The following is a 22,018-nucleotide window of genomic DNA, read 5'->3' as shown; positions in this document are numbered from 1 at the left end:
TGATCACTCAAGGAAGTTGAAGAAAAAGACAAATTGTTCAGATTTGAAAACTTACACTATCATGCTTCAAAGCCATTAGCCAAAGCTAAGGGGAGGTCATGTTTCTCTAACTCAGGAGAAAAAAGTCCTTCAAGAAGGCGCCCCTGGGTGTGGCTTGTGGTGGTGAATTAGGGAAGGGTCCATGGAGAAAGGCCTTAGAAACTTACTCTCTGTTGAGTAGTAACCGAAATAAATAATAAAATAACAATCGCAGGGAAACAAAAATTCCCAGTAGGAGTGACAGTGTACAAGTTTACCATCCTGGAGACTAAGGGCACACTCTTTTCCTTGGTTCCCATCCCTAATCTGTCACCAGTAAACAATCTGCTAGGAAGAACTATATGTAGGTTACTCTCATATTTTAAAAAGTTGAATTAATTCTATAATGACAATAATAAAACCAATCTGAAATATTCATGAAATGCTGATAATTAACTTGTCAGTCTAGAGGTGCATTCTCCTTTTTTCATCTTGGCTGTATCTCCTCAGTTTTACTGTCTGAGCAGGGACTATGCCGATCTCTAAAACACATTTAGTTCATTACTGGATTCAACATATTACTACTAATGTGAACAGAAACAATATTATTTTCCTTCTAGATGAACAAACGTGAAATACCGTAATTTAAATAAAAGCAAAAGAATAATTTAAAACAGAAATGAATAACAAAGATGACATTATGCTCCACTAATAAAAAGAATATGCAGAATAGTTAGGGACTAGCACAGTAACTGTTTTGTATCACTTCTCCATCTGCCCTGTTCATCTTTAGGTGCATGCTAACAAGCAGTGAAAGGGCCAGAGGGAAGGCAGCAGAAGAGAGGATGAGCCAGAGTTCCAGATAAACCAAGTCGCCAAGACTTGCAAGAGAAGCTCCTGGAAACCCACTCTCTTCAGTTCCTTCAGTTCATTCTCTTAAGCTGTACAGAGTTCCCATTGTGTGATTTTCTTTCTGAATGGAATTTCAGATCCCATAACTATAGTATGTAATATGACCCTGATTGTGTACTTATGTTTAATAGCTCAAAATCTACCACGGTATAAAAGGAAAGCAATATGAAACGTCTCTAGATCTAAGACTACAAGCTTATGCATGGTCTAGTTTTCTTAGGTTCTTTCTTATTACTTGAATATCAACTTATATGCATTCTTGTTGTCTAAAGAAGTGTAGACATGGAAATCAAGTTTAACTCTTACTCTGGGAGGACAGAAATTGATCATACTGCTCAAAAGATGGCTTTGGGACTAGAATCAAGGTTTGTTGTTGTTTTTTAAATTATTATTTATTTATTTATTGAAAAATAGTTGATTTACAATGTTGTGTTAATTTCTGCTGTATAGCAAAATGATTCAGTTACACATATATAATACATTCTTTTTTTATTATATTCTTTTCCATTATGGTTTATCACAGAATACTGAATATAGTTCCCTGTGCCATACAGTAGGACCTTGTTGTTAGAATCAAGGTTTGATTACATCTCTAAAATTGAAAAAACCTGAATAAAGTTTCAATATAATTATTTACAAATCATCAGTTTAGATGTGTCTTTATTTCCCTGCACAGTAACTAAAGAAATAAACCAGACTGTCTTTACTCTGACCTCTGTCCTACCTGGCTGTTCGGAGCCCCACTATGTCCTTCCAGTGTGTGACTCCCACTTAGAATCATCAATATGGCTGCAAGAGCAGAGCTGACAGAATCCACTGTCCTCCGCCTTGAGAAAGAAAGCTAACCCACAGCTTCAGCAGGAGGGTAGTTTACACTTGAAACCATGAATCACTCGATTCTCAGTAACTCCTCCCAATCTTGGCAGGCACTGTTCTTAAAGAGGAAGGAGAGAGAGCAGGAAATCAGGAGAGGAGGGGAGGGGAGGGGAGAGAAAGAGGAGGAAAGAGAAAGATATATTGAACTACAGAATTATAGGACAGGGGTTGTGCATACTCTCTTGGTATCTTTTGAACTATGAACCAAGTCCTTGGTGGCCTGAACACTTAGCACTGGAAGGGCCTGACTTAGCCTTGAATTGTGAACGGACCAAGTGAAAAGTTCTCTTTTCCAATAGTCTTTGCTAGCATACTAGGCTATCCACATAAAACAACATAAAATTAGATTCCTACTTCACTCCAGACAAACAACTATTGCAAATTTGAAATGTGTAATTGTAAATGTGAAAAGCAAATTTAAAACCTTTTAGAAGGCAGTACTGGAAAACAGGAAAGGGTTTTCTTATACAGGAAAAGGCATAGATCAGAAAAACAAGACTATTAAGTCTGGCGACATTTAGTGTAGCAGTGAAGCAAGGATTCTGGCATAAACTGCTTGGGTTCGAAACTGGCTTTGCTACTTACTAGCCATGTGACATTGGGCAAGTTATTTAACCTCTGTCTATATCCATTTCATCAACTGTAAAATATGGATAATACTAATGCCCATTTTCCAAAGACTGTTGTGAGGATGAAGTGAGTCAATGAACATAAAAGCTCTCAAAACAGTACCAGGCACAGTGCAAGCTGTTAGTACTGGCTATTATTTTTGTACCATGTAAGTGGTTCTTTTTGAAAAATTCAAATATTAAAAGATTCCAGAATATACTTCCTTCCAAGATCTTTCACATTTCAGGCATAAACTAGGGGATATGAAGAGCCTGAACCAAAGGAATAATGTACTTCAACATTACATAAAGTAACAATAGTCATCTTTCTTGACAGTTGGTCTTGTGGCTCGGCAGCTGGTTGCCTAATCTTCCAGTTCTCACAGTAACCCTACAAAGTAGACACTGTTATCACTAATTTACAAGTGAACTGACTGTGAGGTGCCTCCTACTACCTTATCACTTAGCAATTTGACAACAGCAGCAGCAATATCACCTTCACAACAGGGTTTCCTATGACCATATCCCCTGAAGGGCTTTCAAATCTAATCATACCCACTAAATAGCAAGCAGCAGCCCACTTATTGTTGAGGTTAGAATTAATTTGTATAGGAAAAGCTAGGACCAAAAGTCAGTCAGTTAAACATATTTTGACTACTTATTATAAGTTAGGCAATATGCTACAAGTCTAGAGATATGGTCAGAAGCCACAATTAATATCTAACTGTTGCTATAACAAGCAGACTATACTGCTTTGTTTGTACTTTGTTTCTTACTATTAAGAATTCATTGTTGAAATTATCTATTCACTGATCTGAATTAACTGACCAGAAAACAGCCCAAGAGAAAATTTTCAACAGCTATACCTCAAAACACTGATTAATCAAGGACAGAACTGGAGCCATCTACGGCAGAGTTTTGATAAAGCTTTATAATGGCTTTCAATTTTTCATGTGCAAATATATTAAAGATCTGTCAACTTTCTCTAAGTGGATTAAAGTGTTAGAACACGGCAGGACCCAGCTCTGAGAATAGTCATATATAAAGGCAACACGGTGGAAAGGGCACTTTCAAGAGTAAAAGGACCTGGTTCAAACCTGACTCTGTCACCTCACAACTGTGTGTCTCTGGGCCATCTACTAGTTCTCTTTGAGCCTAAGTTTTCTCTTCCATACAATGGGGCTATCATTTTCTCATGAGATTATTTGAAAAGATGTTAAATGTGTGTTATGCCTGCCAAGCAAGGTAAGCATTCAAGAAGTTACCTTTTTCTATTCCTTACCTGGTTCATTACTCAAAATCCAAGACATGTATATCTGTAGCTAAAAAAGATTCAGAAATCCCTGACTTGACATTGCTATCTTCAATAAAAGCCACAGTCCCATTCTGCTTACTTAGTATGATGAAGCCATCTTACCTATGCTTTATAGAGTATTGTCTCTCTCAGGCAATCTCATACTCTACACATTAAATAATCCATATCTTTTCTGAGAAAATGAAGAAGGAATTTTACAATAAAAGAAGAAGGGGGTAGAGAGTGAGGAAGTCTTTGTAGTTAATCTGAAAACAAATACAAGCTTGACTATTTTGGTTTTTTTGAAAGTGTATCTTTTCCAAAGCCAATTTCACAGAATGGGTTGTGCCGTCGCCTGTGCAAGTTGATGCTGGGGCACCTGCAGACCACTGTTCTGCCAAATATTTTCTCAGAGATACAGTGGCCATGTTTCGAATCAAAATTGGAGTGTATGGTTCAATTCAAGTACACTTAGTGGGGGCAATAAGATAGAATATTTGATTTGGGGGAGACCACTCCCCAAATCCAATACAAATGGTAATCCCTGGAGATTCTTAATCTTGGCCCTAAGAACCACACAGGAATCTACCTTCTAATCGATAATAAACATGAAGAGGCTCTGGTTGGTCTTATAAGCTTTTCTTCTTCTGCCAGGCGGATTGTGTTGAGGATATAAAACACAAGAAAGAGCCCTGCCTTAGGTGTTACACAGCTCTGGATCTGAATTTTGCATCATCTCCTTCAGGCTTGCCTCTCCACCTCCCCCATGCCTCATCCCTAACGAAAAGAAAAGAAACCCCACAGTCTATCAGCACTTTGTGAAGAAAATATACCTTAATCATGACAGTGTTTTTCCACCCATCTCCCCAGTCTCACTGTAGAAACAAACGCCCTTCCCTCCTCACAGTCAGTCAGCACAACTCTGTTGAGCAAATTTCTCCTATGCGATTCTGACCGACGTTGAGTTTGCCATGCTGTGAAATGGAGAGGAGATCTCAAGTGGGTGTAATAGAAAATAAAAATAGACTAAATTCCACTAGCCCACAGCAAGCAAGCCTTTTCTCTAAGCATTCCATATTCTGCTTTGGACCTAAAACCAAGATTCAGGTCATAGTCTAAAAAACAGGCCTTTTCAGTTGTCATAAAATTTTTTCTTAATTTGATAAATAATTCTTATACAGACCGAAGTGTTTCCTATAAGTTCTAGGAATCACCTTTGCACTTTTTTTACACAGAACTTTGGTACATGAAACAACCCCAGGTTCTATGGAGATGTGTCTGGATCACCACAAAGGGGAATAGTGAAGCCAGTGAGCAGGGCTCCTGGAACCCTGATTACCTCTTCTTTCATTTATTTTATATGGGTATCCTGGGAAATTTTTGCTTAGAAAAAGAAAAGGAAACAATGTTTTATCACTTATTTTTAAAAAGTTTGACAGGGATGCAAGGATGGTTCAACATCTGCAAATTAATCAATGTGATAGACCACTCTAACAAAATGAAGGATAAAAATCATGTGATAATCTCAATAGATGCAGAAAAAGCATTTGACAAGATTCAACACTCATTTTTGATAAAGAATTCTCAATAAAATGGGTATAAAAGGAGCATATGTCAATGTAATAAAGATCATATATGACAAACCCACAGCTAACATCATACTCGATGATGAGAAATAGAAAGCTATCTCTCTAAGATCAGGAACAACACAAAGATGCCTACTCTCACTATTCTTATTCAGCATGACATTGGAAATCCTAGCCAGACAATTAGGCAAGAAAAAGAAATAGAAGGCATCCAAATTGGAAAGGAAAAAGTAAAACCATCACTATTTGCACATGATATGATTTTAAACACAGAAAATCCTAAAGATTCCAAAAAACTACTAGAAATAATAAACAAATATAGTAAATTTGCAGGGTACAAAATCAGTATGCAAAGATCTGCTGCATTTCTATGCACTAATAATGAACTAGCAGAAAGAGAAAATAAGAAAACAATCCTATTTTCAATCACAACAAAAAGAATAAAATACCTAGGAATAAATTTAACCAAGGAGGTTAAAGACCTGTACACTGAAAACTATAAGGCGTTGTTTAAAGAAACTGAAGAAAACACAAAGGAATGCAAAGATATTCCACACTCATGAACTGAAAGAATTAACATTGTTAAAATGTCCATACCACCTAAAGCAATCTACAGATTCAATGCAATCCCTACCCCAATCTCAATGACATTTTTCATAGAAATAGAACAAAAAATCCTAAAATTTGTTTGGAACCACAAAACACCCTGAATAGCCAAAGCAATCCTGAGAAAACAGAACAAAGCTGGACATATCACACTCCCTGATTGCAAATTATAATACAAAGCATTCACAATAAAAACAACATGGTACTGGCAGAAAAACAAACATACAGATCAATAGGACAGAATTGAAAGCCCAGAAATTAACCCACAATTAATTTATGACAAAGGAGCAAACAACATACACTGGAGAAAGGACAGTCTCTTCATTAAATGGTGTTGGAAAAACTGGACAGCCACATGCAAAAGAATGAAACTAGACCACTATCTTACACCATACACAAAAAATTAATTCAAAATGGTTTAAAGATTTGAAAGTAAGACCTGAAACCATAAAAATCCTAGAAGAAAACATAGGCCTTATAGTCTAACATGGGTCTTGCAATATCTTTCTGAGTATGTCTCCTCAGGGAAAGGAAACAAAAGCAAACGTAAACAAATAGCACTGCATCAAACTAAAAACCTTCTGCACACCAAAGGAAATCATCAACAAAACAAAAGACAACCTACCGAATGGGAGAAAACATTTGTAAATGATATGACCGATAAGGGGTTAATATCTTATAAAGAACTCATACAACTCTACAGTAACAACAGCAAAATACAAACAATCTGATTAAAAAATGGGCAGAGTGGGACTTCCCAGGTGGCACAGTGGTTAAGAATACATCTGCCAATGCAGGGGACACGGGTTCCATCCCTGCCTGGTTCGGTAAGATCCCACATGCCGCGGAGCATCTAAGCCCGTGTGCCACAATTACTGAGCCTGCACTCTAGAGCCCGCGAGCCACAACTACTGAGCTTCATGCTGCAACTACTGAAGCCCGCATGCCTAGAGCCCATGCTCCACCACAAGAGAAGCCACTGCAATGAGAAGCCTGTGCACCGCAACAAAGAGTAGCCCCCACTTGATGCAACTAGAGAAAGCCCGCACACAGCAGCGAAGACCCAACGCAACCAAAAATAAATTAAAAAAAAAAAAAGTTTAAAAAAAAATGGGCAGGGCTTCCCTGGTGGTGCAGTGGTTGAGAGTCCTCCTGACGATGCAGGGGACACGCGTTCGTGCCCCAGTCCGGGAGGATCCCACATGCCACAGAGCGGCTGGGCCTGTGAGCCATGGCCACTGAGCCTGCACGTCTGGAGCCTGTGCTCCGCAACGGGAGAGGCCACAACAGTGAGAGGCCACAACAGTGAGAGGCCCGCGTACCTCAAAAAAAAAAAAAAAAAAAAAAAAAAAAGGGCAGAATATCTGAATAGACATTTTTCCAAAGAAGATATACAGATGGCCAACGGGCCCAGAAAAGATGTTCAACATCACTAATTATTAGGGAAATGCAAAACAAAACCACAATGAGATATCACTTCACACCCATTAGAATGGCTATTATCAAAAAGAAGAGAGGGCTTCCCTGGTGGCGCAGTGGTTGAGAGTCTGCCTGCCAGTGCAGGGGACACGGGTTTGTGCCCCGGTCCGGGAAGATCCCACATGCCGCGGAGTGGCTAGGCCTGTGAGCCATGGCCGCTGAGCCTGTGCGTCCAGAGCCTGTGCTCCGCAATGGGAGAGGCCACAGCAGTGAGAGGCCCACGTACCACAAAAAAAAAAAAAAAGAGAAATAACAAGTGTTGGTGAGTAGAGAAAAGGAAATCCTTGTACACTGTTGACGGGAATGTAAATTGGTGCAGCCACTATGGAAAACAGTGGAGATTCCTCAAGAACAGAACTACCATATGATCCAACTATTCTACTTCTGGGTATTTACCAGAATAATAGGAAACACTAATTTGGAAAGAGCACCCCTATATTCATCACAGCATTATTTATAAGGAAACAATCTATGTGTCCATTAACTGACGAATGGATAAAGAAGATATGGGGTGTGTGTGTGTGTGTGTGTGTGGTGTGTGTATACACATACATATACATACACACAATGGAATACATACACATACATATACATACACATATACACAATGGAATACCACTCAGCCATATAAAAAGATGAAATCTTAACATCTGTGACAACATGGATGGACCTTGAGGGTATTATGCTAAGTCAGTAAGTCAGATGGAGAAAATTTCACTCATATGTGGAATAAAAAACAAAATAAAACAAATAAATGAACAAACAGAACAAAAACAAAACACCTAGATATAGAGATTAGATTGGCGGTTACCAGAGAGGAAGGAGGGTTGGGGGAGGGCAAAATGGGTAAAGGGGGTCAACTGTATGGTGCTGGATGGAAACTAAACCTTTGGTGGTGCACATGAAGTAGTGTATACACAAGTTGAAATACAATGTTGTACACATGAAACTTATGTCAAGTTACAGACCAATGTTACAGCAATTAAAAATACACACACACAAAATCACACTCAAAAAAAGTTTGAAAAATCACTGATATACAAGTAATACTCATGACAAGAATCCTGGTCACTTGTGAATTTGGCACTACAGTCTAGTTTGTCTCAAACTTCCCTTTTCTACTGAGAACCACTTAAGGCCCCACTCTCTTTTCTACCACCGGCACTTTCCAGGTCCATCTTCATCAAAAACAAAGTTTTAAAATCACTTCATGGGTGATGTGCACTGAAATGTGAATTCTGGTGGGGTTTGCTCTCTAGCTTTGTAGCTGAAGATCCTACCATGTGCCTCAGCAAAATTTTGACAAAAAAACTGTATCATGGATCACTTGGGAATAATGGAAACTTTAAATTTAAATCTATATATGCTAAGGGTCACAACTATAATTTGGTTCTTCTGACATGGCACACTGTTTCACACCTCCAGGCTTCTGCCCACACGGCTCCCTCAGCCAGTCCAGGGTATATTCTCCCTTCCTTTTCTGGCTGAAGGAAACCCAGTTCAGGTATAACCTCCTTCAGGAAATCTTTCCTGACAACCTCCCTCTCCCAGCTGGATTAATGGCTCCTCCTTTATATTCTCATTTATCTATGTTTCTGTATCACTTGTCCCTATCACATTACGCTGAAATGACTGCTTGAGTGTGTTGCCTCCACTGACAGTTCCTGAGGGCAGGGGTTACATCACATTCATCTTTGTGCCCCAAGAAGGTACCAAAATGCCTTGGACAAAGAAGATATCAAGTAAATGTTCAATATAAATGCTCGCCAGCATCTCCTTAAAATGATCCTTTTAGATCTCATATGCCATGCAGTGACTGAGCCTATGTTACTCTGAATGGAAAAAAGGTCAGAATTTTTGTAAGAAAAATAGCTTCCAACAGATGATATTCATCCCTCCAAGGCTGCTGAGGAAAAACTGCTGACTGAGTTGAATATGAGTTTAGATTATTAACATCCTAAATGGCCAACCTGTTCCAACCCCACTGCAAAATATCCATTATGGAATCTAGGGCTGTTGCTCAGAATTGCTTTGTCACAGGAGGACTGATTTCCTGGCTTACGTGAAATACATCATTGAGGATTTGTACTGCCAGATGTACTTCAGGCCCGATGTTTGGATTTAATAGGTTCATGTGAGCCTGGGAGGGAGGGAGGAAAAGGAAGGAAGAAAGGAAGGAAGGAAGGAAGGGAGGGAGGGAAGAGAAAGAAAGAGAGAAAGAAAGAGAGAAAGAGAGAAAGAGAGAAAGAAAGAGGAAGAGAGAGAGAAAGAAATAAAGAAAGAAAGAATGAAAGAAAGTCCATAAGGAGCCTACAAAATCACAGCATCGATGGTATAAGTATAAAATTATATTCTGCTTTGTTATGGTTAGGAGTTTTTTTTATAAGCACAGATTCTTTGAGCTAGAAAGGAACCAAACAGGTCATCCAGTTAAGAAAATTTATTTTATAGATGAGTAGCAGATTTGTTTTTTTTTTTTTTTTTTTGCGGTACGCGGGCCTCTCACTGTTGTGGCCTCTCCCGTTGCGGAGCACAGGCTCCGGACGCGCAGGCTCAGCGGCCATGGCTCACGGACCCAGCCGCATCCTCCCGGATCGGGGCATGAACCCGTGTCCCCTGCATCGGCAGGCGGACTCTCAACCACTGCGCCACCAGGGAAGCCCGAGTAGCAGATTTTAAGAGAAAAATCTCATCCTGATAACTAAAAGAATAAGTGACATATACTGAAAATAAGAAGAGGTACATTGTTCAACTTAACCAGGGGGTTTCAAATACCAGTTCACGTATGTCACTGGAAATGTCCAAGCAGAGACTTTATGCCTGCATGTTAAAAATGTCATATGAGGATATACTGATTGACAGTTGGAACAGATGATCCAAGTTTTCTTCTAATTTTAAGGTTTTAAATTTTGTTAAAAAGAAATAGTGACTTGGGACATGGGTTATTCAAAAATCAATCTCACAAACCTCAGAATGAAGAATGATTAGTCTGAAGCACACAGATCTGCTAATACTAAAATTAGTTACTATTTTTTGAGCAGGCGCTAACTAGTAAAAGGAGAAAGGGACACAGAAAAGTGTTTTCACTACTGGGGATTTAAAAATACATATAGGGCTTCCCTGGTGGCGCAGTGGTTGAGAGTCCACCTGCCGATGCAGGGGACACGGGTTCGCACCCCGGTCGGGAAGATCCCACATGCTGCGGAGCGGCTGGGCCCGTGAGCCATGGCCACTGAGCCTGCACGTCGGGAGGCTGTGCTCCGAAACGGGAGAGGCCACAACAGTGAGAGGCCCGCATACCGCAAACAAAACAAAACAAAAACAAACATATAAAACCCATGTGTGGATAAGCCAATTTGTAAAACTGCCACCAATGAGTTCCCCTTTACAAGTTAATTCCCTGCAAATACTTTTATGACACAGTCTAATTAAGACAAAAGATTTCTAAGCCTCAGCTTAATCCTATTTATTTCAAGCAATTCTGATAAAACAAAATTCTAAAAAGCAATGAAAGAATTTGGAAAGCTCCATGGGTTTGTGATAATCTGGCTGTCTCTGAACTGGCTACTGTTAGGCTTGTTAGCTTGTGAAGAGTAAAGGCTCTAAGTAGGGGCTGTCCAAACTGTATATCCCCAATTCCATTTTATGGCTTAATTACTCTTCTTTCTCTTAAAACGGTCTTAAATATCATTTATTTGCTAACGGCTTCCAAATGCATACCGCAGCCCATACTTCCCTTAACTCTAGACTCATATATCCAACTACCTATGTCTAACAATCATTTCAAATTTACTATGTACAAAACTGAGTTCCCAACATCCCGCAAACCTGCTTCCCCTGCAGTCTTTCCCATCTCAGATAATGGCTACTTCACTGATCCATGGGATCAGATCCAAAGCCTTAGTGTCATCTTTCACTCCTCTTTCTTTCTCATACCTTACCCAGTTAATATTAATAAAGATAGATGCTAATACATACAGTATAGTACTTACTGTGTGCCAGGCACTGTTCTAAGTTCTTTTTCAGTTTAGTAAATTGTTCAATGCTCACAATGAAACTACAAGATGAGTATTATTATTATCTCTATTTTATAGCTAAGAAAACCAAAGCATAGAGAATTTAAGTTGTCCAAGATCACAAAGTAAAGAAGTGGCAAAGCCAGCGTTTGTACCCAGATAGTCTGGCTACAGAGTCTGCGGTGTTACCCCCTATGCACACTACATTGCCCCAGCAAAATGTTTTGGGCTCTACTTGCTCAGGAGATGCAGAATCTGACTCCTTCTCACTAGATCTCAACTGCTGCCGCCCTGGTGTAAAACACCATCAGCTCTTGCCTGGACTACAGCAATGGTCTCCTACACTATGATTGCAATAATATTTTTATAATCAATTATATGAAGAGCAGTCCTTTAAAATGTAAGTCAGATCACAATAGTCTTTTACATCTAAAACTTTCCAGTGGCTCCATAACTCAGTCAGAGTAAAAGCCAAAGTCCTTACAATGGCCTAAATGACTATGATCTGGCACCTGCCCCGCATCTATAATCTCTCTGACTGCACCTCCTACTACTTACTCATCCCTTCACTCCACTGCCACAAGCTACAATGGCTTCCTTGCTACTCCTAGAATGTGCCAGGCATGCACCATTTCATTCTTTTTCACTTCGTGTTCCTTCTGCCTGGAACGCCCCTCCCCAGACACCTGCATGGCTTACTCTATCTACCTCTTTTAAGTCTCTGCTCCAATGTCACCTTAGTAGTGAGGTCTTCCCTGACACTGTATTTAAAATTACAGCCTCTGCTTCCATTATGAACTCCCTATTCTAGCTTCCAGACTTCTTTTCTCTACATAGAACTTTTTACCTCATGACATATATTTTGATATCTATCAACAAAAACTAGAATGTAAAGTCCATGAAGGTAGTGATTTTTGTGTTTTGTCCACTTCTGTTTCTCTAACACCTAAAACTGTGCATAGCACTTAGTAGCTGCTTAAATGTTTCCCGAATGAATGAAATTATTTCCTATTCACTTATCTATTCAGAAACTATTTTGGGTACTGGCTATTTACAATTCTCTTTTATTACAACCTAAAGTGTTTTTGTTTACTGTAATACCAAGAGGTCTTAACAAGGTTATTTATAACTTTATCTGCATTATAATAGGATAGTATTAAATCAGAGACTGACTTCTAATGCTCCTTGAAATATCTTACTGTCATACATTAAGAATATTTGGCTCACTATGGAAAACCATGTGGAGGTTCCTCAAAAAAACTAAAAATAGAGTTGCCATATGATCCAGCAATCCCACTCCTGGGCATATATCCAGACAAAACTATAATTCAAAAAGACACATGCACCCCAGCGTTCATTGCAGCACTATTTACAATAGCCAAGACATGGAAACAACCTAAACGTCCATCAACATATGAATGGATAGGAAGATGTGGTACGTATATACAATGGAATACTACTCAGCCACAAAAAGAATGAAATAATGCCATTTGCAGCAACATGGATGGACCTAGAGATGATCATACTAAGTGAATTAAGTCAGAAAGAGAAAGATAAATAGTGTATGATATCACTTATATGTGGAATCTAAAATATGACACAATTGAACCTAGCTACGAAACAGAAACAGACTCACGAATATAGAGAATAGACTTGTGGTTGCCAAGGGGCAGGGGGTTGGGGGAGGGATGGAGTGGGAGGTTGGGATTAGCAGATGTAAGTTATTATATATAGAATGGATAAACAACAAGGTCCTACTGTGTAGCACAGGGAGCTATATTCAACATCCTATGATAAACCGTAATGGAAAGGAATAATAAAAAAATGTATATATATGTATAACTAAATCACTTTGCTGTACAGCAGACATTAACACAACACTGTGAGTCGACTATCTTCAATAAAAATTAAAAAAAAATATTTGGCTCAGACATCAGATATTTTTCAATTCGAAAGGCTTATGAATTCAATGCCCAGCATTATTCCTTTCCTGTGTGAACTCTTTGAACATTTCTAGGATTATCTCACTAGGTTTATTCCTCAGATAGGTACCTCTTGAGGCTATGAAAGCTCAAGGTTCCATCTGCTTTATATGTAAACCTGATGATGATGGTGATAGCCTTAAATGCACCAGTAAGTGAATGTTTACCATGTACCTGGTGTTGCTGTAAGTGCTTTGCCTATATTTACCTAGTTAACCCTCACAACAACCTTAGGAAATACATGCTATTGTAGTCCCCAGTTTTACAGCTGAGGAAACTGAGTTAGGAGACGTTAAGTAACAAGGCCACACAACGGTAAGCAGCAGGGCCAGGACTTAAATCCCATAGGATTTGGCTTCAGAGTCCTTGTCCTTAACTACTTCCCTATAATGCTTTTCACAACAGCCATGATTACCACCAGTTGGATCAACATAAAAAGGAGGCATTGATGATTTCTACAAAGTCAGACTCCAGATGGGAATCCCATATTTAGGATTACAACTCCCTTCCTAGAGTCTATTAAACGTATATATTATATATATGGAGCATGAGGTGAGGTACTACTGGAGCTATCCAGATAGTAGTAGTACGGCACTGTCCAAAAGCAGCTAACATAAAGGGAAGTATAGGCAAAAAGTAATTTAACATTTCCATGACCTTTAAAAACTGATGACTCTCAAGATATTAGATAGTTTACATAGCAGGTATTTAAACAAACTTTATATATGTATCTGTTTTATTCTACTGTACAAAAAAGCAGCTATGTTCTCAAAATTAAGTACAAATTCTAAGAAAGCTAATAGCCTACAGTATCACTTGTCAAAGATTTTATATATTTTTTAATGAACAGAATTGATCTGAGAAGAGTTTATCAAGAGTGCAATAATGGGGGCTTCCCTGGTGGCGCAGTGGTTGAGAGCCCGCCTGCCGATGCTGGGGACACGGGTTCGTGCCCCGGTCTGGGAGGATCCCACATGCCACAGAGAGGCTGGGCCCGTGAGCCATGGCCGCTGAGCCTGCGCGTCCAGAGCCTGTGCTCTGCAATGGGAGAGGCCACAACAGTGAGAGGCCTGCGTACCGCAAAAAAAAAAAAAAAAAAAAAAAAAAAAAAGAGTGCAATAATGATCTGTCCCTTGTTTAAATAAATTTATCTTTAAATAATTTTTATTTAGTTGCAAGTAATCAAATCATGTTAGAACTACAGTCATTCTTTTGTGATATAATGTTTAGAGTTGCTTAGATTTTTCTCATTCAAGATCTGTAACGACAATGGATGATATATAAACCAACGTTCTCAAATAGAATACAAGGGATACAATCTATTTCATATTTCCAAGTTATAATGGGATAACTATGACTAAAAGAAAGGTCTAAGTTAAACACATCTATAAAAAAATAGAATAAATATGTGACTGGTATGAATTTCAGAGGGTAGTCCAATTGTCTCTCAGGTTTTTAAATGGAGGTATCTATAACTCCTGAAAGGGGTAAGAAATCACTGAAATTCAGGCTTCCAAAGAATGAAAATCCATATATACAAATATTAACTGAGATATTAAGAAGGAAATTCAACTTTTTAAAGATGTCTGAAGAGACAAATTGAATGCTTAAGCCTCTGTGAAAGAATTACTTAAATGGGAAGGAGCCAACCTTCATAACTTGTCTCTGCATTTCTACACTCTGCTCCCTGGGGGGAGGCTTGCTCAACTGTGGACAGTGCTATCCTATCAGGGAGCACTAGGAAATATGTGGGTCACGCCTCCTGCGACGCACAGTCTTACCCAGTCTTAAACGCCAATAAGTGACCTCACTGAAAAAAGTACTGCATGGATTCTAGAATTATTCCAGAGAATGGGGAAAGAGGAGACATAGACAACAAGATCAGCTATGAATTCTAGTCCTTCCTGTCTTGGTCAATTCTTTCACGTGTGATAAGCAACAGCAAGCTTTCAGTTTTTCTGATAAATTACAAATAAAGTAAAAGTAAAAAAGTATATAATGAAAATGACTAGCTTAGGGATTTTGCGTATGAAAGGAAGAACTTTTCTACTATGTAGGTAGAAAAGTTGTATGTAGGTATCTATAAGGTACAAATGTAGGACAGCCTAGAGAAAATCAGTAGATAGATGGACATCATGGTGCTATGAGACTAAGGAAGCAGGGTGTAGAAAAGATCAAGGCTTCTACTATTTAATTAATTTTGCAATTATCCTTTGTTCTTCTTATCTAACATATTGAATAAAGGTGGAATCCCTGCTCTCAAGAAACACATAACCTAGTTGGTGAGACACAGAAATGAAACACAGGTCTGATTAAGTAAATGATATGGTAGATATGAAGGTAAAGTACTTCTTGAATACAGGAACGGAGAGGGAACAGGGAAGGCTTCTTGGAGGAGGTGAAAAACGAAATGAGCCTTGAAGGAAGAAGTTTTTGATAAAAATGAGAAGGGGTAAGGAAAGGCATTTCAGGTTGACCGCCAGTATGAGCAAAGGCCCAGAAGAAGGAAATGTAATAGTCTCTTCAAGACAACTGAATGGTTCATGAGACTGTAAAGGTATGGCACAGGAGAGGGCTATGGTGGGAAATAAGCTCCCAAGGTAGGTCTAAACTGTTTTGGACTTTATTCCAAGGATATCACTAAAGGTTTCCCAATGGTAAAAGTAGTACAACCTCCTTTGGAATCTAGATGTACGGATCCAAAGGGCTACTTGACTATATCAAAATCTACATGACCAAAACCAAACACTGTGATCCTTCTCTAAACCTGGTTCTCTTACAGTATTCTATATCTCAGGGAAAGCATTACTATCCATCAGGTTACACAAGCCAAAACCAAACCATGCCAAAGCCCACGAATCATCCTTGACATCATCTGCCTTCTACCTATATCCAATCCAATACCAAGTCCTATCTATTTTACTTTCCAAATTCCTGTCAAATTATAATACTTCCCACCTATCTCTACTTATTTCTACCGTCAAACTCTTAGGACAAAATCTTGTCCTCTCAGGACTTCCCTGGCGGTGCAGTGGTTAAGAATCCGCCTGCCGATGCAGGCGACACATGTTCTAGCCCTGGTCAAGGAAGATCCCATATGCCGCGGAGCAACTAAGCCTGTGCGCCACAACTACTGAATCTGCGCTCTAAAGCCCGCAAGCCACAACTGCTAAGCCCGCGCTCTAGAGCCCACGAGCCACAACTACTGAGCCCACATGCTGCTACTGAAGCCCGTGCGCCTAGAGCCCGTGCTCTGCAACAAGAGAAGCCCGCGCACGGCAACGACAAGTAGCCCCTGCTGGCTGCAACTAGAGAAAGCCCGTGAGCATCAACGAAGACCCAATGCAGCCAGAAATAAATAAATAAATACATAAATTTATTTTTGAAAAAAGGTTAAATTGAGGAACAGAAGAACGATTAAAAAAAAAAAAAATCTTGGGCTTCCCTGGTGGCGCAGTGGTTGAGAGTCCGCCTGCTGATGCAGGGGACACGGGTTCGTGCCCCGGTCTGGGAAGATCCCACGTGCCCTGGAGCGGCTGGGCCCGTGAGCCGTGGCCGCTGGGCCTGCGCGTCCGGAGCCTGTGCTCCGCAATGGGAGAGGCCACAACAGTGAGAGGCCCGCATACCGCAAAAAAAAAAAAAATCTTGTCCTCTCTCTCCTGAATCACTCACCCTGACTGATCTAGCTGCATTCATTTAGGCCCTCAATTAAACTGAAGAATTAAAAGAAGAAGAAAAAAAAGGAAATCCTAAATCACCCAATGCTTAAATTATTTTAGTAGCTTTCCACACTCTTAAAATATTAAGAACAAGAATGTGAACTTGGTCTGTAAAGTACTATGTGATTGATTAGGCTCTGGACCTCTCTCTAGCTTCATCTTATAGCATGCTCCTCTCACTCTAGCCACACTGGCCTTTTTTAGACCCTGCTGCTGCTCATCCTGTTTCTTCTCACTGTGGATGAAGAATTGTTGCTCACCATCTGCCTCTACAAGGATGAAGTCACTAGCCACCGTAATCGCTGACCTTCAACACACCCTGAAAGGAGCCAGGGCAGAGATCAGGAATGAGGCACTCTGTGCTCCGGGAAAACTGGCAGAACAGAGCTTCAGATCGTTAAGATATTTTTCAGATTTTATGATCCCAATTTCTTGCATCTTCTCATATTTGGAAAAGCACTTAAATCATTAATGGAGGCATCTGCTCCTTGTGACTAGTGGCAACTTTCTGCCAACATGTGTGCTTGACTGCATGAATCCCCCTTCACCAAAATCACATATATACTGAACTCCCCACCTAGCTCTTTGGAGTAGTTCCTCACAGCTATCTGAGAGGCTGTCTCCCAGGCTATAGTCCTCATTTTGCCCCAAATAAAACTTACTTCACAACTCTGACGTTGTGCATTTTTTTTTTTCAGTCGACATCAGCATAGGGTCTTTACACATGTAATACTGCCTACTGTCATTTCTTCAACTCTCAGCCAGGCGTTTTGCTAGGTGCTTGGGCATATATTGACAAAAAAATAAAGTCTCTGCCTTCATGACACTTAGGGCTGAGTGGGGAAAAGTGGTGGAAACAAAAAAACCAGTAATCAAATAACATAAATTGTGAAAAGTGCTGCAAAGAAAAAGAACAGTGCTGTGAGAAAGGAATAATGTAAGGCAGAGAAACTTACTTTAGATTGGGAGGTCATAGAATAATTCTTTGAACAGGGGCATTTAAACTGAGTTCTCAAAGAGAGAAAAGGAAGTTTTTACTTTAACTGGCCCACAAAAGAAAAGACGTATTAATACTGTAGGTTTCATGTGCCAAGAAAATATAGAATTTGGAATTTTATCATAATCAAGATGAAAATACACAGTTAACCCAACAATTCAACAGAAGAAAAAAGATCTGTCTATCACTGCTTCTTAGAACTCACTTGGTGAAAGGTTGAGACTGTGTTACCAAAACCTTAAGGAAGAAGCAGGAGGATGAGGAGAAAGGAAAAGGCCAGTAAACAAGGAGGGGGCCACCTGCCCAGTAACCTAATGGAGTATATGGATAGCTGTATTTACAAGGTTTATATAACCAGTGAGTCAGCAAAAAGGCAGGTGTCAATGGTTTTCTTCTGTGCCCCTCTAAGCAGCTAGAAAACTTGGCTCTCTCCACTGGTGAGAAGGGGGGGTCAAGGACAAGGTCTGAGGTAGGCTAATAAAACAGTCACCATACCATCCAGCAACACTTGCCTAAGAAAGCATGAGGAAAAGTAAACCTTCATGCTTAGAAAAACACAAGAAACAGGATCCAACTTAAGGCAGATTAGAGCAAGGTAGGATTTCACAGAACTAATGTGACTATTTCTTTAACTTGCAATAAAATGCTTATTAAAGATCCCCAAATCAAGACCCCAGAATCTGCTGAAAGCAAGCTCTAGATTTTAAAGAGAAAATAACTTTACCTTTCTTGGGGTCCGTAAGTATTTCAGGGCTACTTTCTACAACCATCTTTTCTCTAATAAAGGCTAATATGTATTAATAATAACAGAAAAAGGCCTCATAATGATATAACTGGGCCTGGCAAAGAAAAATTGTACAAAATAGAACATAAAAGGGATTAAATCACAGTACAGGCAAAGAGATAAAGCACTAACAACCACGTGATAATGAACAGCAATGCTAATGAATCTAAGATAAACACCCACCAATGCACAGCTATGAAAATAGCAGACTCCTCAACCTGCCTTCCTCCACCTCCATACTTAAATTCTCAGCCTATTACTGTTCCAGCGGCAACAATTTTATAAGAGCAAGAAGACTTTATTTTTTCTTCTCCACTTCAGGCCACAGGGAAAGCTGGGGTGGGGGGGGGGAAGGAGCGGGGGTAATTATGACTGTTCAAAGAAGGGAAGGGATATCTTATTGTTAGCGTTCTTTGCTCTGGAAATTCCTAGCTTCTGCCTCTTTATGGATATCGAGATAACTTGATGACTATTTCTGAAGGTCACAAAACTGAATGACCAGAAATAATGGTTTCCTTTCTAGCTCCCTTGCCTATCCCTTACCACCAAATGTGAATCTCTAAAATGTTTTAGTTATTGCTAAGAGTCAATTCTATATAGCTGATACAGAAAAGTAAAAACAGAAAAACAAGAAAAGATGGGGGGCAAGGTGGTGGAGACCCAAAACACAAGCAACACATTTATCTTACCAAAACCCCCTGTCAGGCAGTCTGCTGATTTTGCTTTTGCCACAAAGCTCATCCTTCATTTGTGCACTGCCAGAGCAAGCTTGGATCGTGCAAACAATCACAACCTCTTTTGGCTATAAGCTCTTTCCATTTGTCCCAGCTTCCAAACTGCAGAGGAGCTGTGGCATAGTCTGTCAAGGCTGCACATACTTGGTTTCCGAGAATAACGCTGGAAATGAGGACAGCTACCACTGGGAATGCATTCCCCCGCCAACAGCCGGCCGAAATGAAGCTTCTAGTTGATTCCTGGGCTTCTCACCTTCACAGCCTCAGAGAAGTGTCTTTCACAGAACAGACAGGTACAGCCACGCCACATCAACATCCCTGCATAGCCAATCCTCCGCAGTGCCTTCCTCAGCCTTCATGCAGTTCCGGTTCTGTCTCCTGCATCAACTCTTAGAGCTTTCTACAGAAATCTGGGAGCCAGGGAGGACTCTGCTGAATAAACAGAAAGCTTCTGCCAAACAAGCATCCGTGTGTGTGTGTGTGTGTGTGTGTGTGTGTGCGCGCGCGTGCGCGCGCCTGGATGTGGGTGCAGTTTGCTAGAGCTGCTAATGCAAATGAATAGTTGAATAGTTTCAGAATGGAGATCACAGACAGTAGCTGCCTCTCTTCCCGAGCTGTGAGCATCTTTTATAAGAGACAAAGGCACCAAACTGGCTGAATTTAAAGCTACAGGACATTAATTCACCATCCACATTTGTATTTTCATTTAAAACCAGATAAGGTTTAGAGAATAGCTTAAAGAAGGTTAAAAACATTCTAAATAGGATAACACTGTTTAGGTAGCTTGGTTCAATAAATACAAAGAGAAAACAATCTACCCATGTTTCGACAAAGGACTAAAAGATCGCCAGGACAAATTTCTATGCTTTTCTAATGTTTCTTCTCTTATTTTCATTTTAGGTTCACAAAGTCATTTAAATGAAAACTGAGCAAGAGAAAGACTTCAGAAAGACTTCTTGTGCAGAGCATGAGACCCTGAAGTCTTTTTCACTACGGACAAAGGGAGAAAAAGCTTCTGAATGAAAAGCATTAAGGTCTCTGAAGTTTAAGCAACAGATTAAAACACCACAGTCGTAAACCTGAGCTCAGCTCCTGTACCATCACATACTATTTATTCAATACCCACGATACTGCATGAAAGAACTGAATGTCTTGAAGAAGCTGTTTCTGCACTGAGAAAGTCACTTTGGGATTTATCCTTAAACAACCTATCAGATCTGAGCTTTATTTCTTCATTTATAAAAGTAGTTTTGGGAAATGCACATGGGAAGAATTTTAATGATTATAAAATATAGTGTAGCGTGTACAATGTATAATAGCTAGTAACACTTTTTGAAGTTAACATGCACAAAGGTTAACATGAAGACAATTTGATATAGTACAGTATAGTCCTTTCTATGAGCCTAAAGCTGCGATCATTTCTATACTTCTATTTAAGTATGGGGCTGGAAGCTCAAACCAGCACACAGTACTGAGAGGTCAAAGAAGGTTCTTCTATCAGCATTCACCAGCTTCCTTAGCATTTTTCATTTAAAATCAGAGAAAGTACTCTGAATGGAATCCAGAGTATCTTGAATGAATTTGAAGAAAATTCTGGGTTAAAACCATGGCTCCAGAAATTCCTCTTTTATCTCTAGAGGCACAGAACTCAGACCTTGACTCTCCAGAACAAATTAATAAAGAATTTTATGACTTAATACAAGTTGTGTCTTTGCTTAAAAATTAGGTTATAAGGTTTCAGCAGAGTAAATATTTGTTTCTACAAAAACAATGACAAAAAACCAAAAAAAACCCCCAATCCTGCATTGCTAGCATCAACATTAGCAGATGTTTGCTTAATTCTGTTTATTGGCATATTTTAAATATACTTTCTGTTAAGACAATTATGTTCATTGTAGAAAACTTTGAAAACGCGAGTGGGCATAAGAGAAAGCCAAATTATGTGTAATCTCATCACTTAGAAAAAACCAAACCAAACACTTCTGTCATGAGGCTCTTTTATTCTCTTTCCTTCCCACTGAGATCACTGAAGCAAGTGTTGAGACAAGGTGTCATAAGCTCAAAACTGCCTTGACTGGATGAGCTGCCATATGTAGAGAGCAGCCCCGAAGAGTTTCCTGGGTGTGTAAGACCTTGCGTGTAAGAAATGTTCACTGTGTATTTATATGAGAGTCATGATCTTACCTTACAAAAAATTATTCTCAAACAGTTTTTGAGGTTCCACCAAGATGCTAATGAATTTACCCAAGTTGTCAGAGAAGTACCCTTCACTGGCTGCCTTAGCCTGGGTACAAGTCTTCTTGGCTCCCAAAGCAAATCTCAACTGGCAATAGAACATTAATTTTGCTACTTTCTGGTTCTTTTGATTTTTTTTCTCTTGTTGATTTTGTTTGTTTCTGCTTTATGA

At 39.6% G+C, this 22,018-nt stretch overlaps 1 protein-coding gene across 6 annotated transcripts in view; it reads right to left on the bottom strand.

Annotated features, from left to right (window-relative positions):
- TMCC1 (transmembrane and coiled-coil domain family 1) overlaps nt 1-22,018 on the bottom strand; it is a 225,183-nt gene that overhangs the window by 23,379 nt on the left and 179,786 nt on the right. The window contains exon 1 of one of the 6 annotated variants that reach the window (XM_082639395.1): nt 19,865-20,022. The exons of 4 other annotated variants lie outside the window; for them this stretch is intronic. In XM_082639395.1, coding sequence (XP_082495521.1) covers nt 19,865-19,927 — 63 coding nt within the window. In that variant the 5' untranslated portion in view covers nt 19,928-20,022. Of the gene's footprint in view, nt 1-1,654; nt 1,963-19,864; nt 20,023-22,018 lie in introns of those variants that run through there. One more of the 6 variants, XM_082639392.1, reaches the window with a different exon arrangement.

This window comes from Mesoplodon mirus (assembly GCF_964341445.2).
Source record: "Mesoplodon mirus genome assembly, chromosome: 12".
Taxonomy (NCBI): domain Eukaryota; kingdom Metazoa; phylum Chordata; class Mammalia; order Artiodactyla; family Ziphiidae; genus Mesoplodon; species Mesoplodon mirus.
Note: the sequence above shows the minus strand (reverse complement) of the source record. Positions and strands in the feature narration are given on the sequence as shown.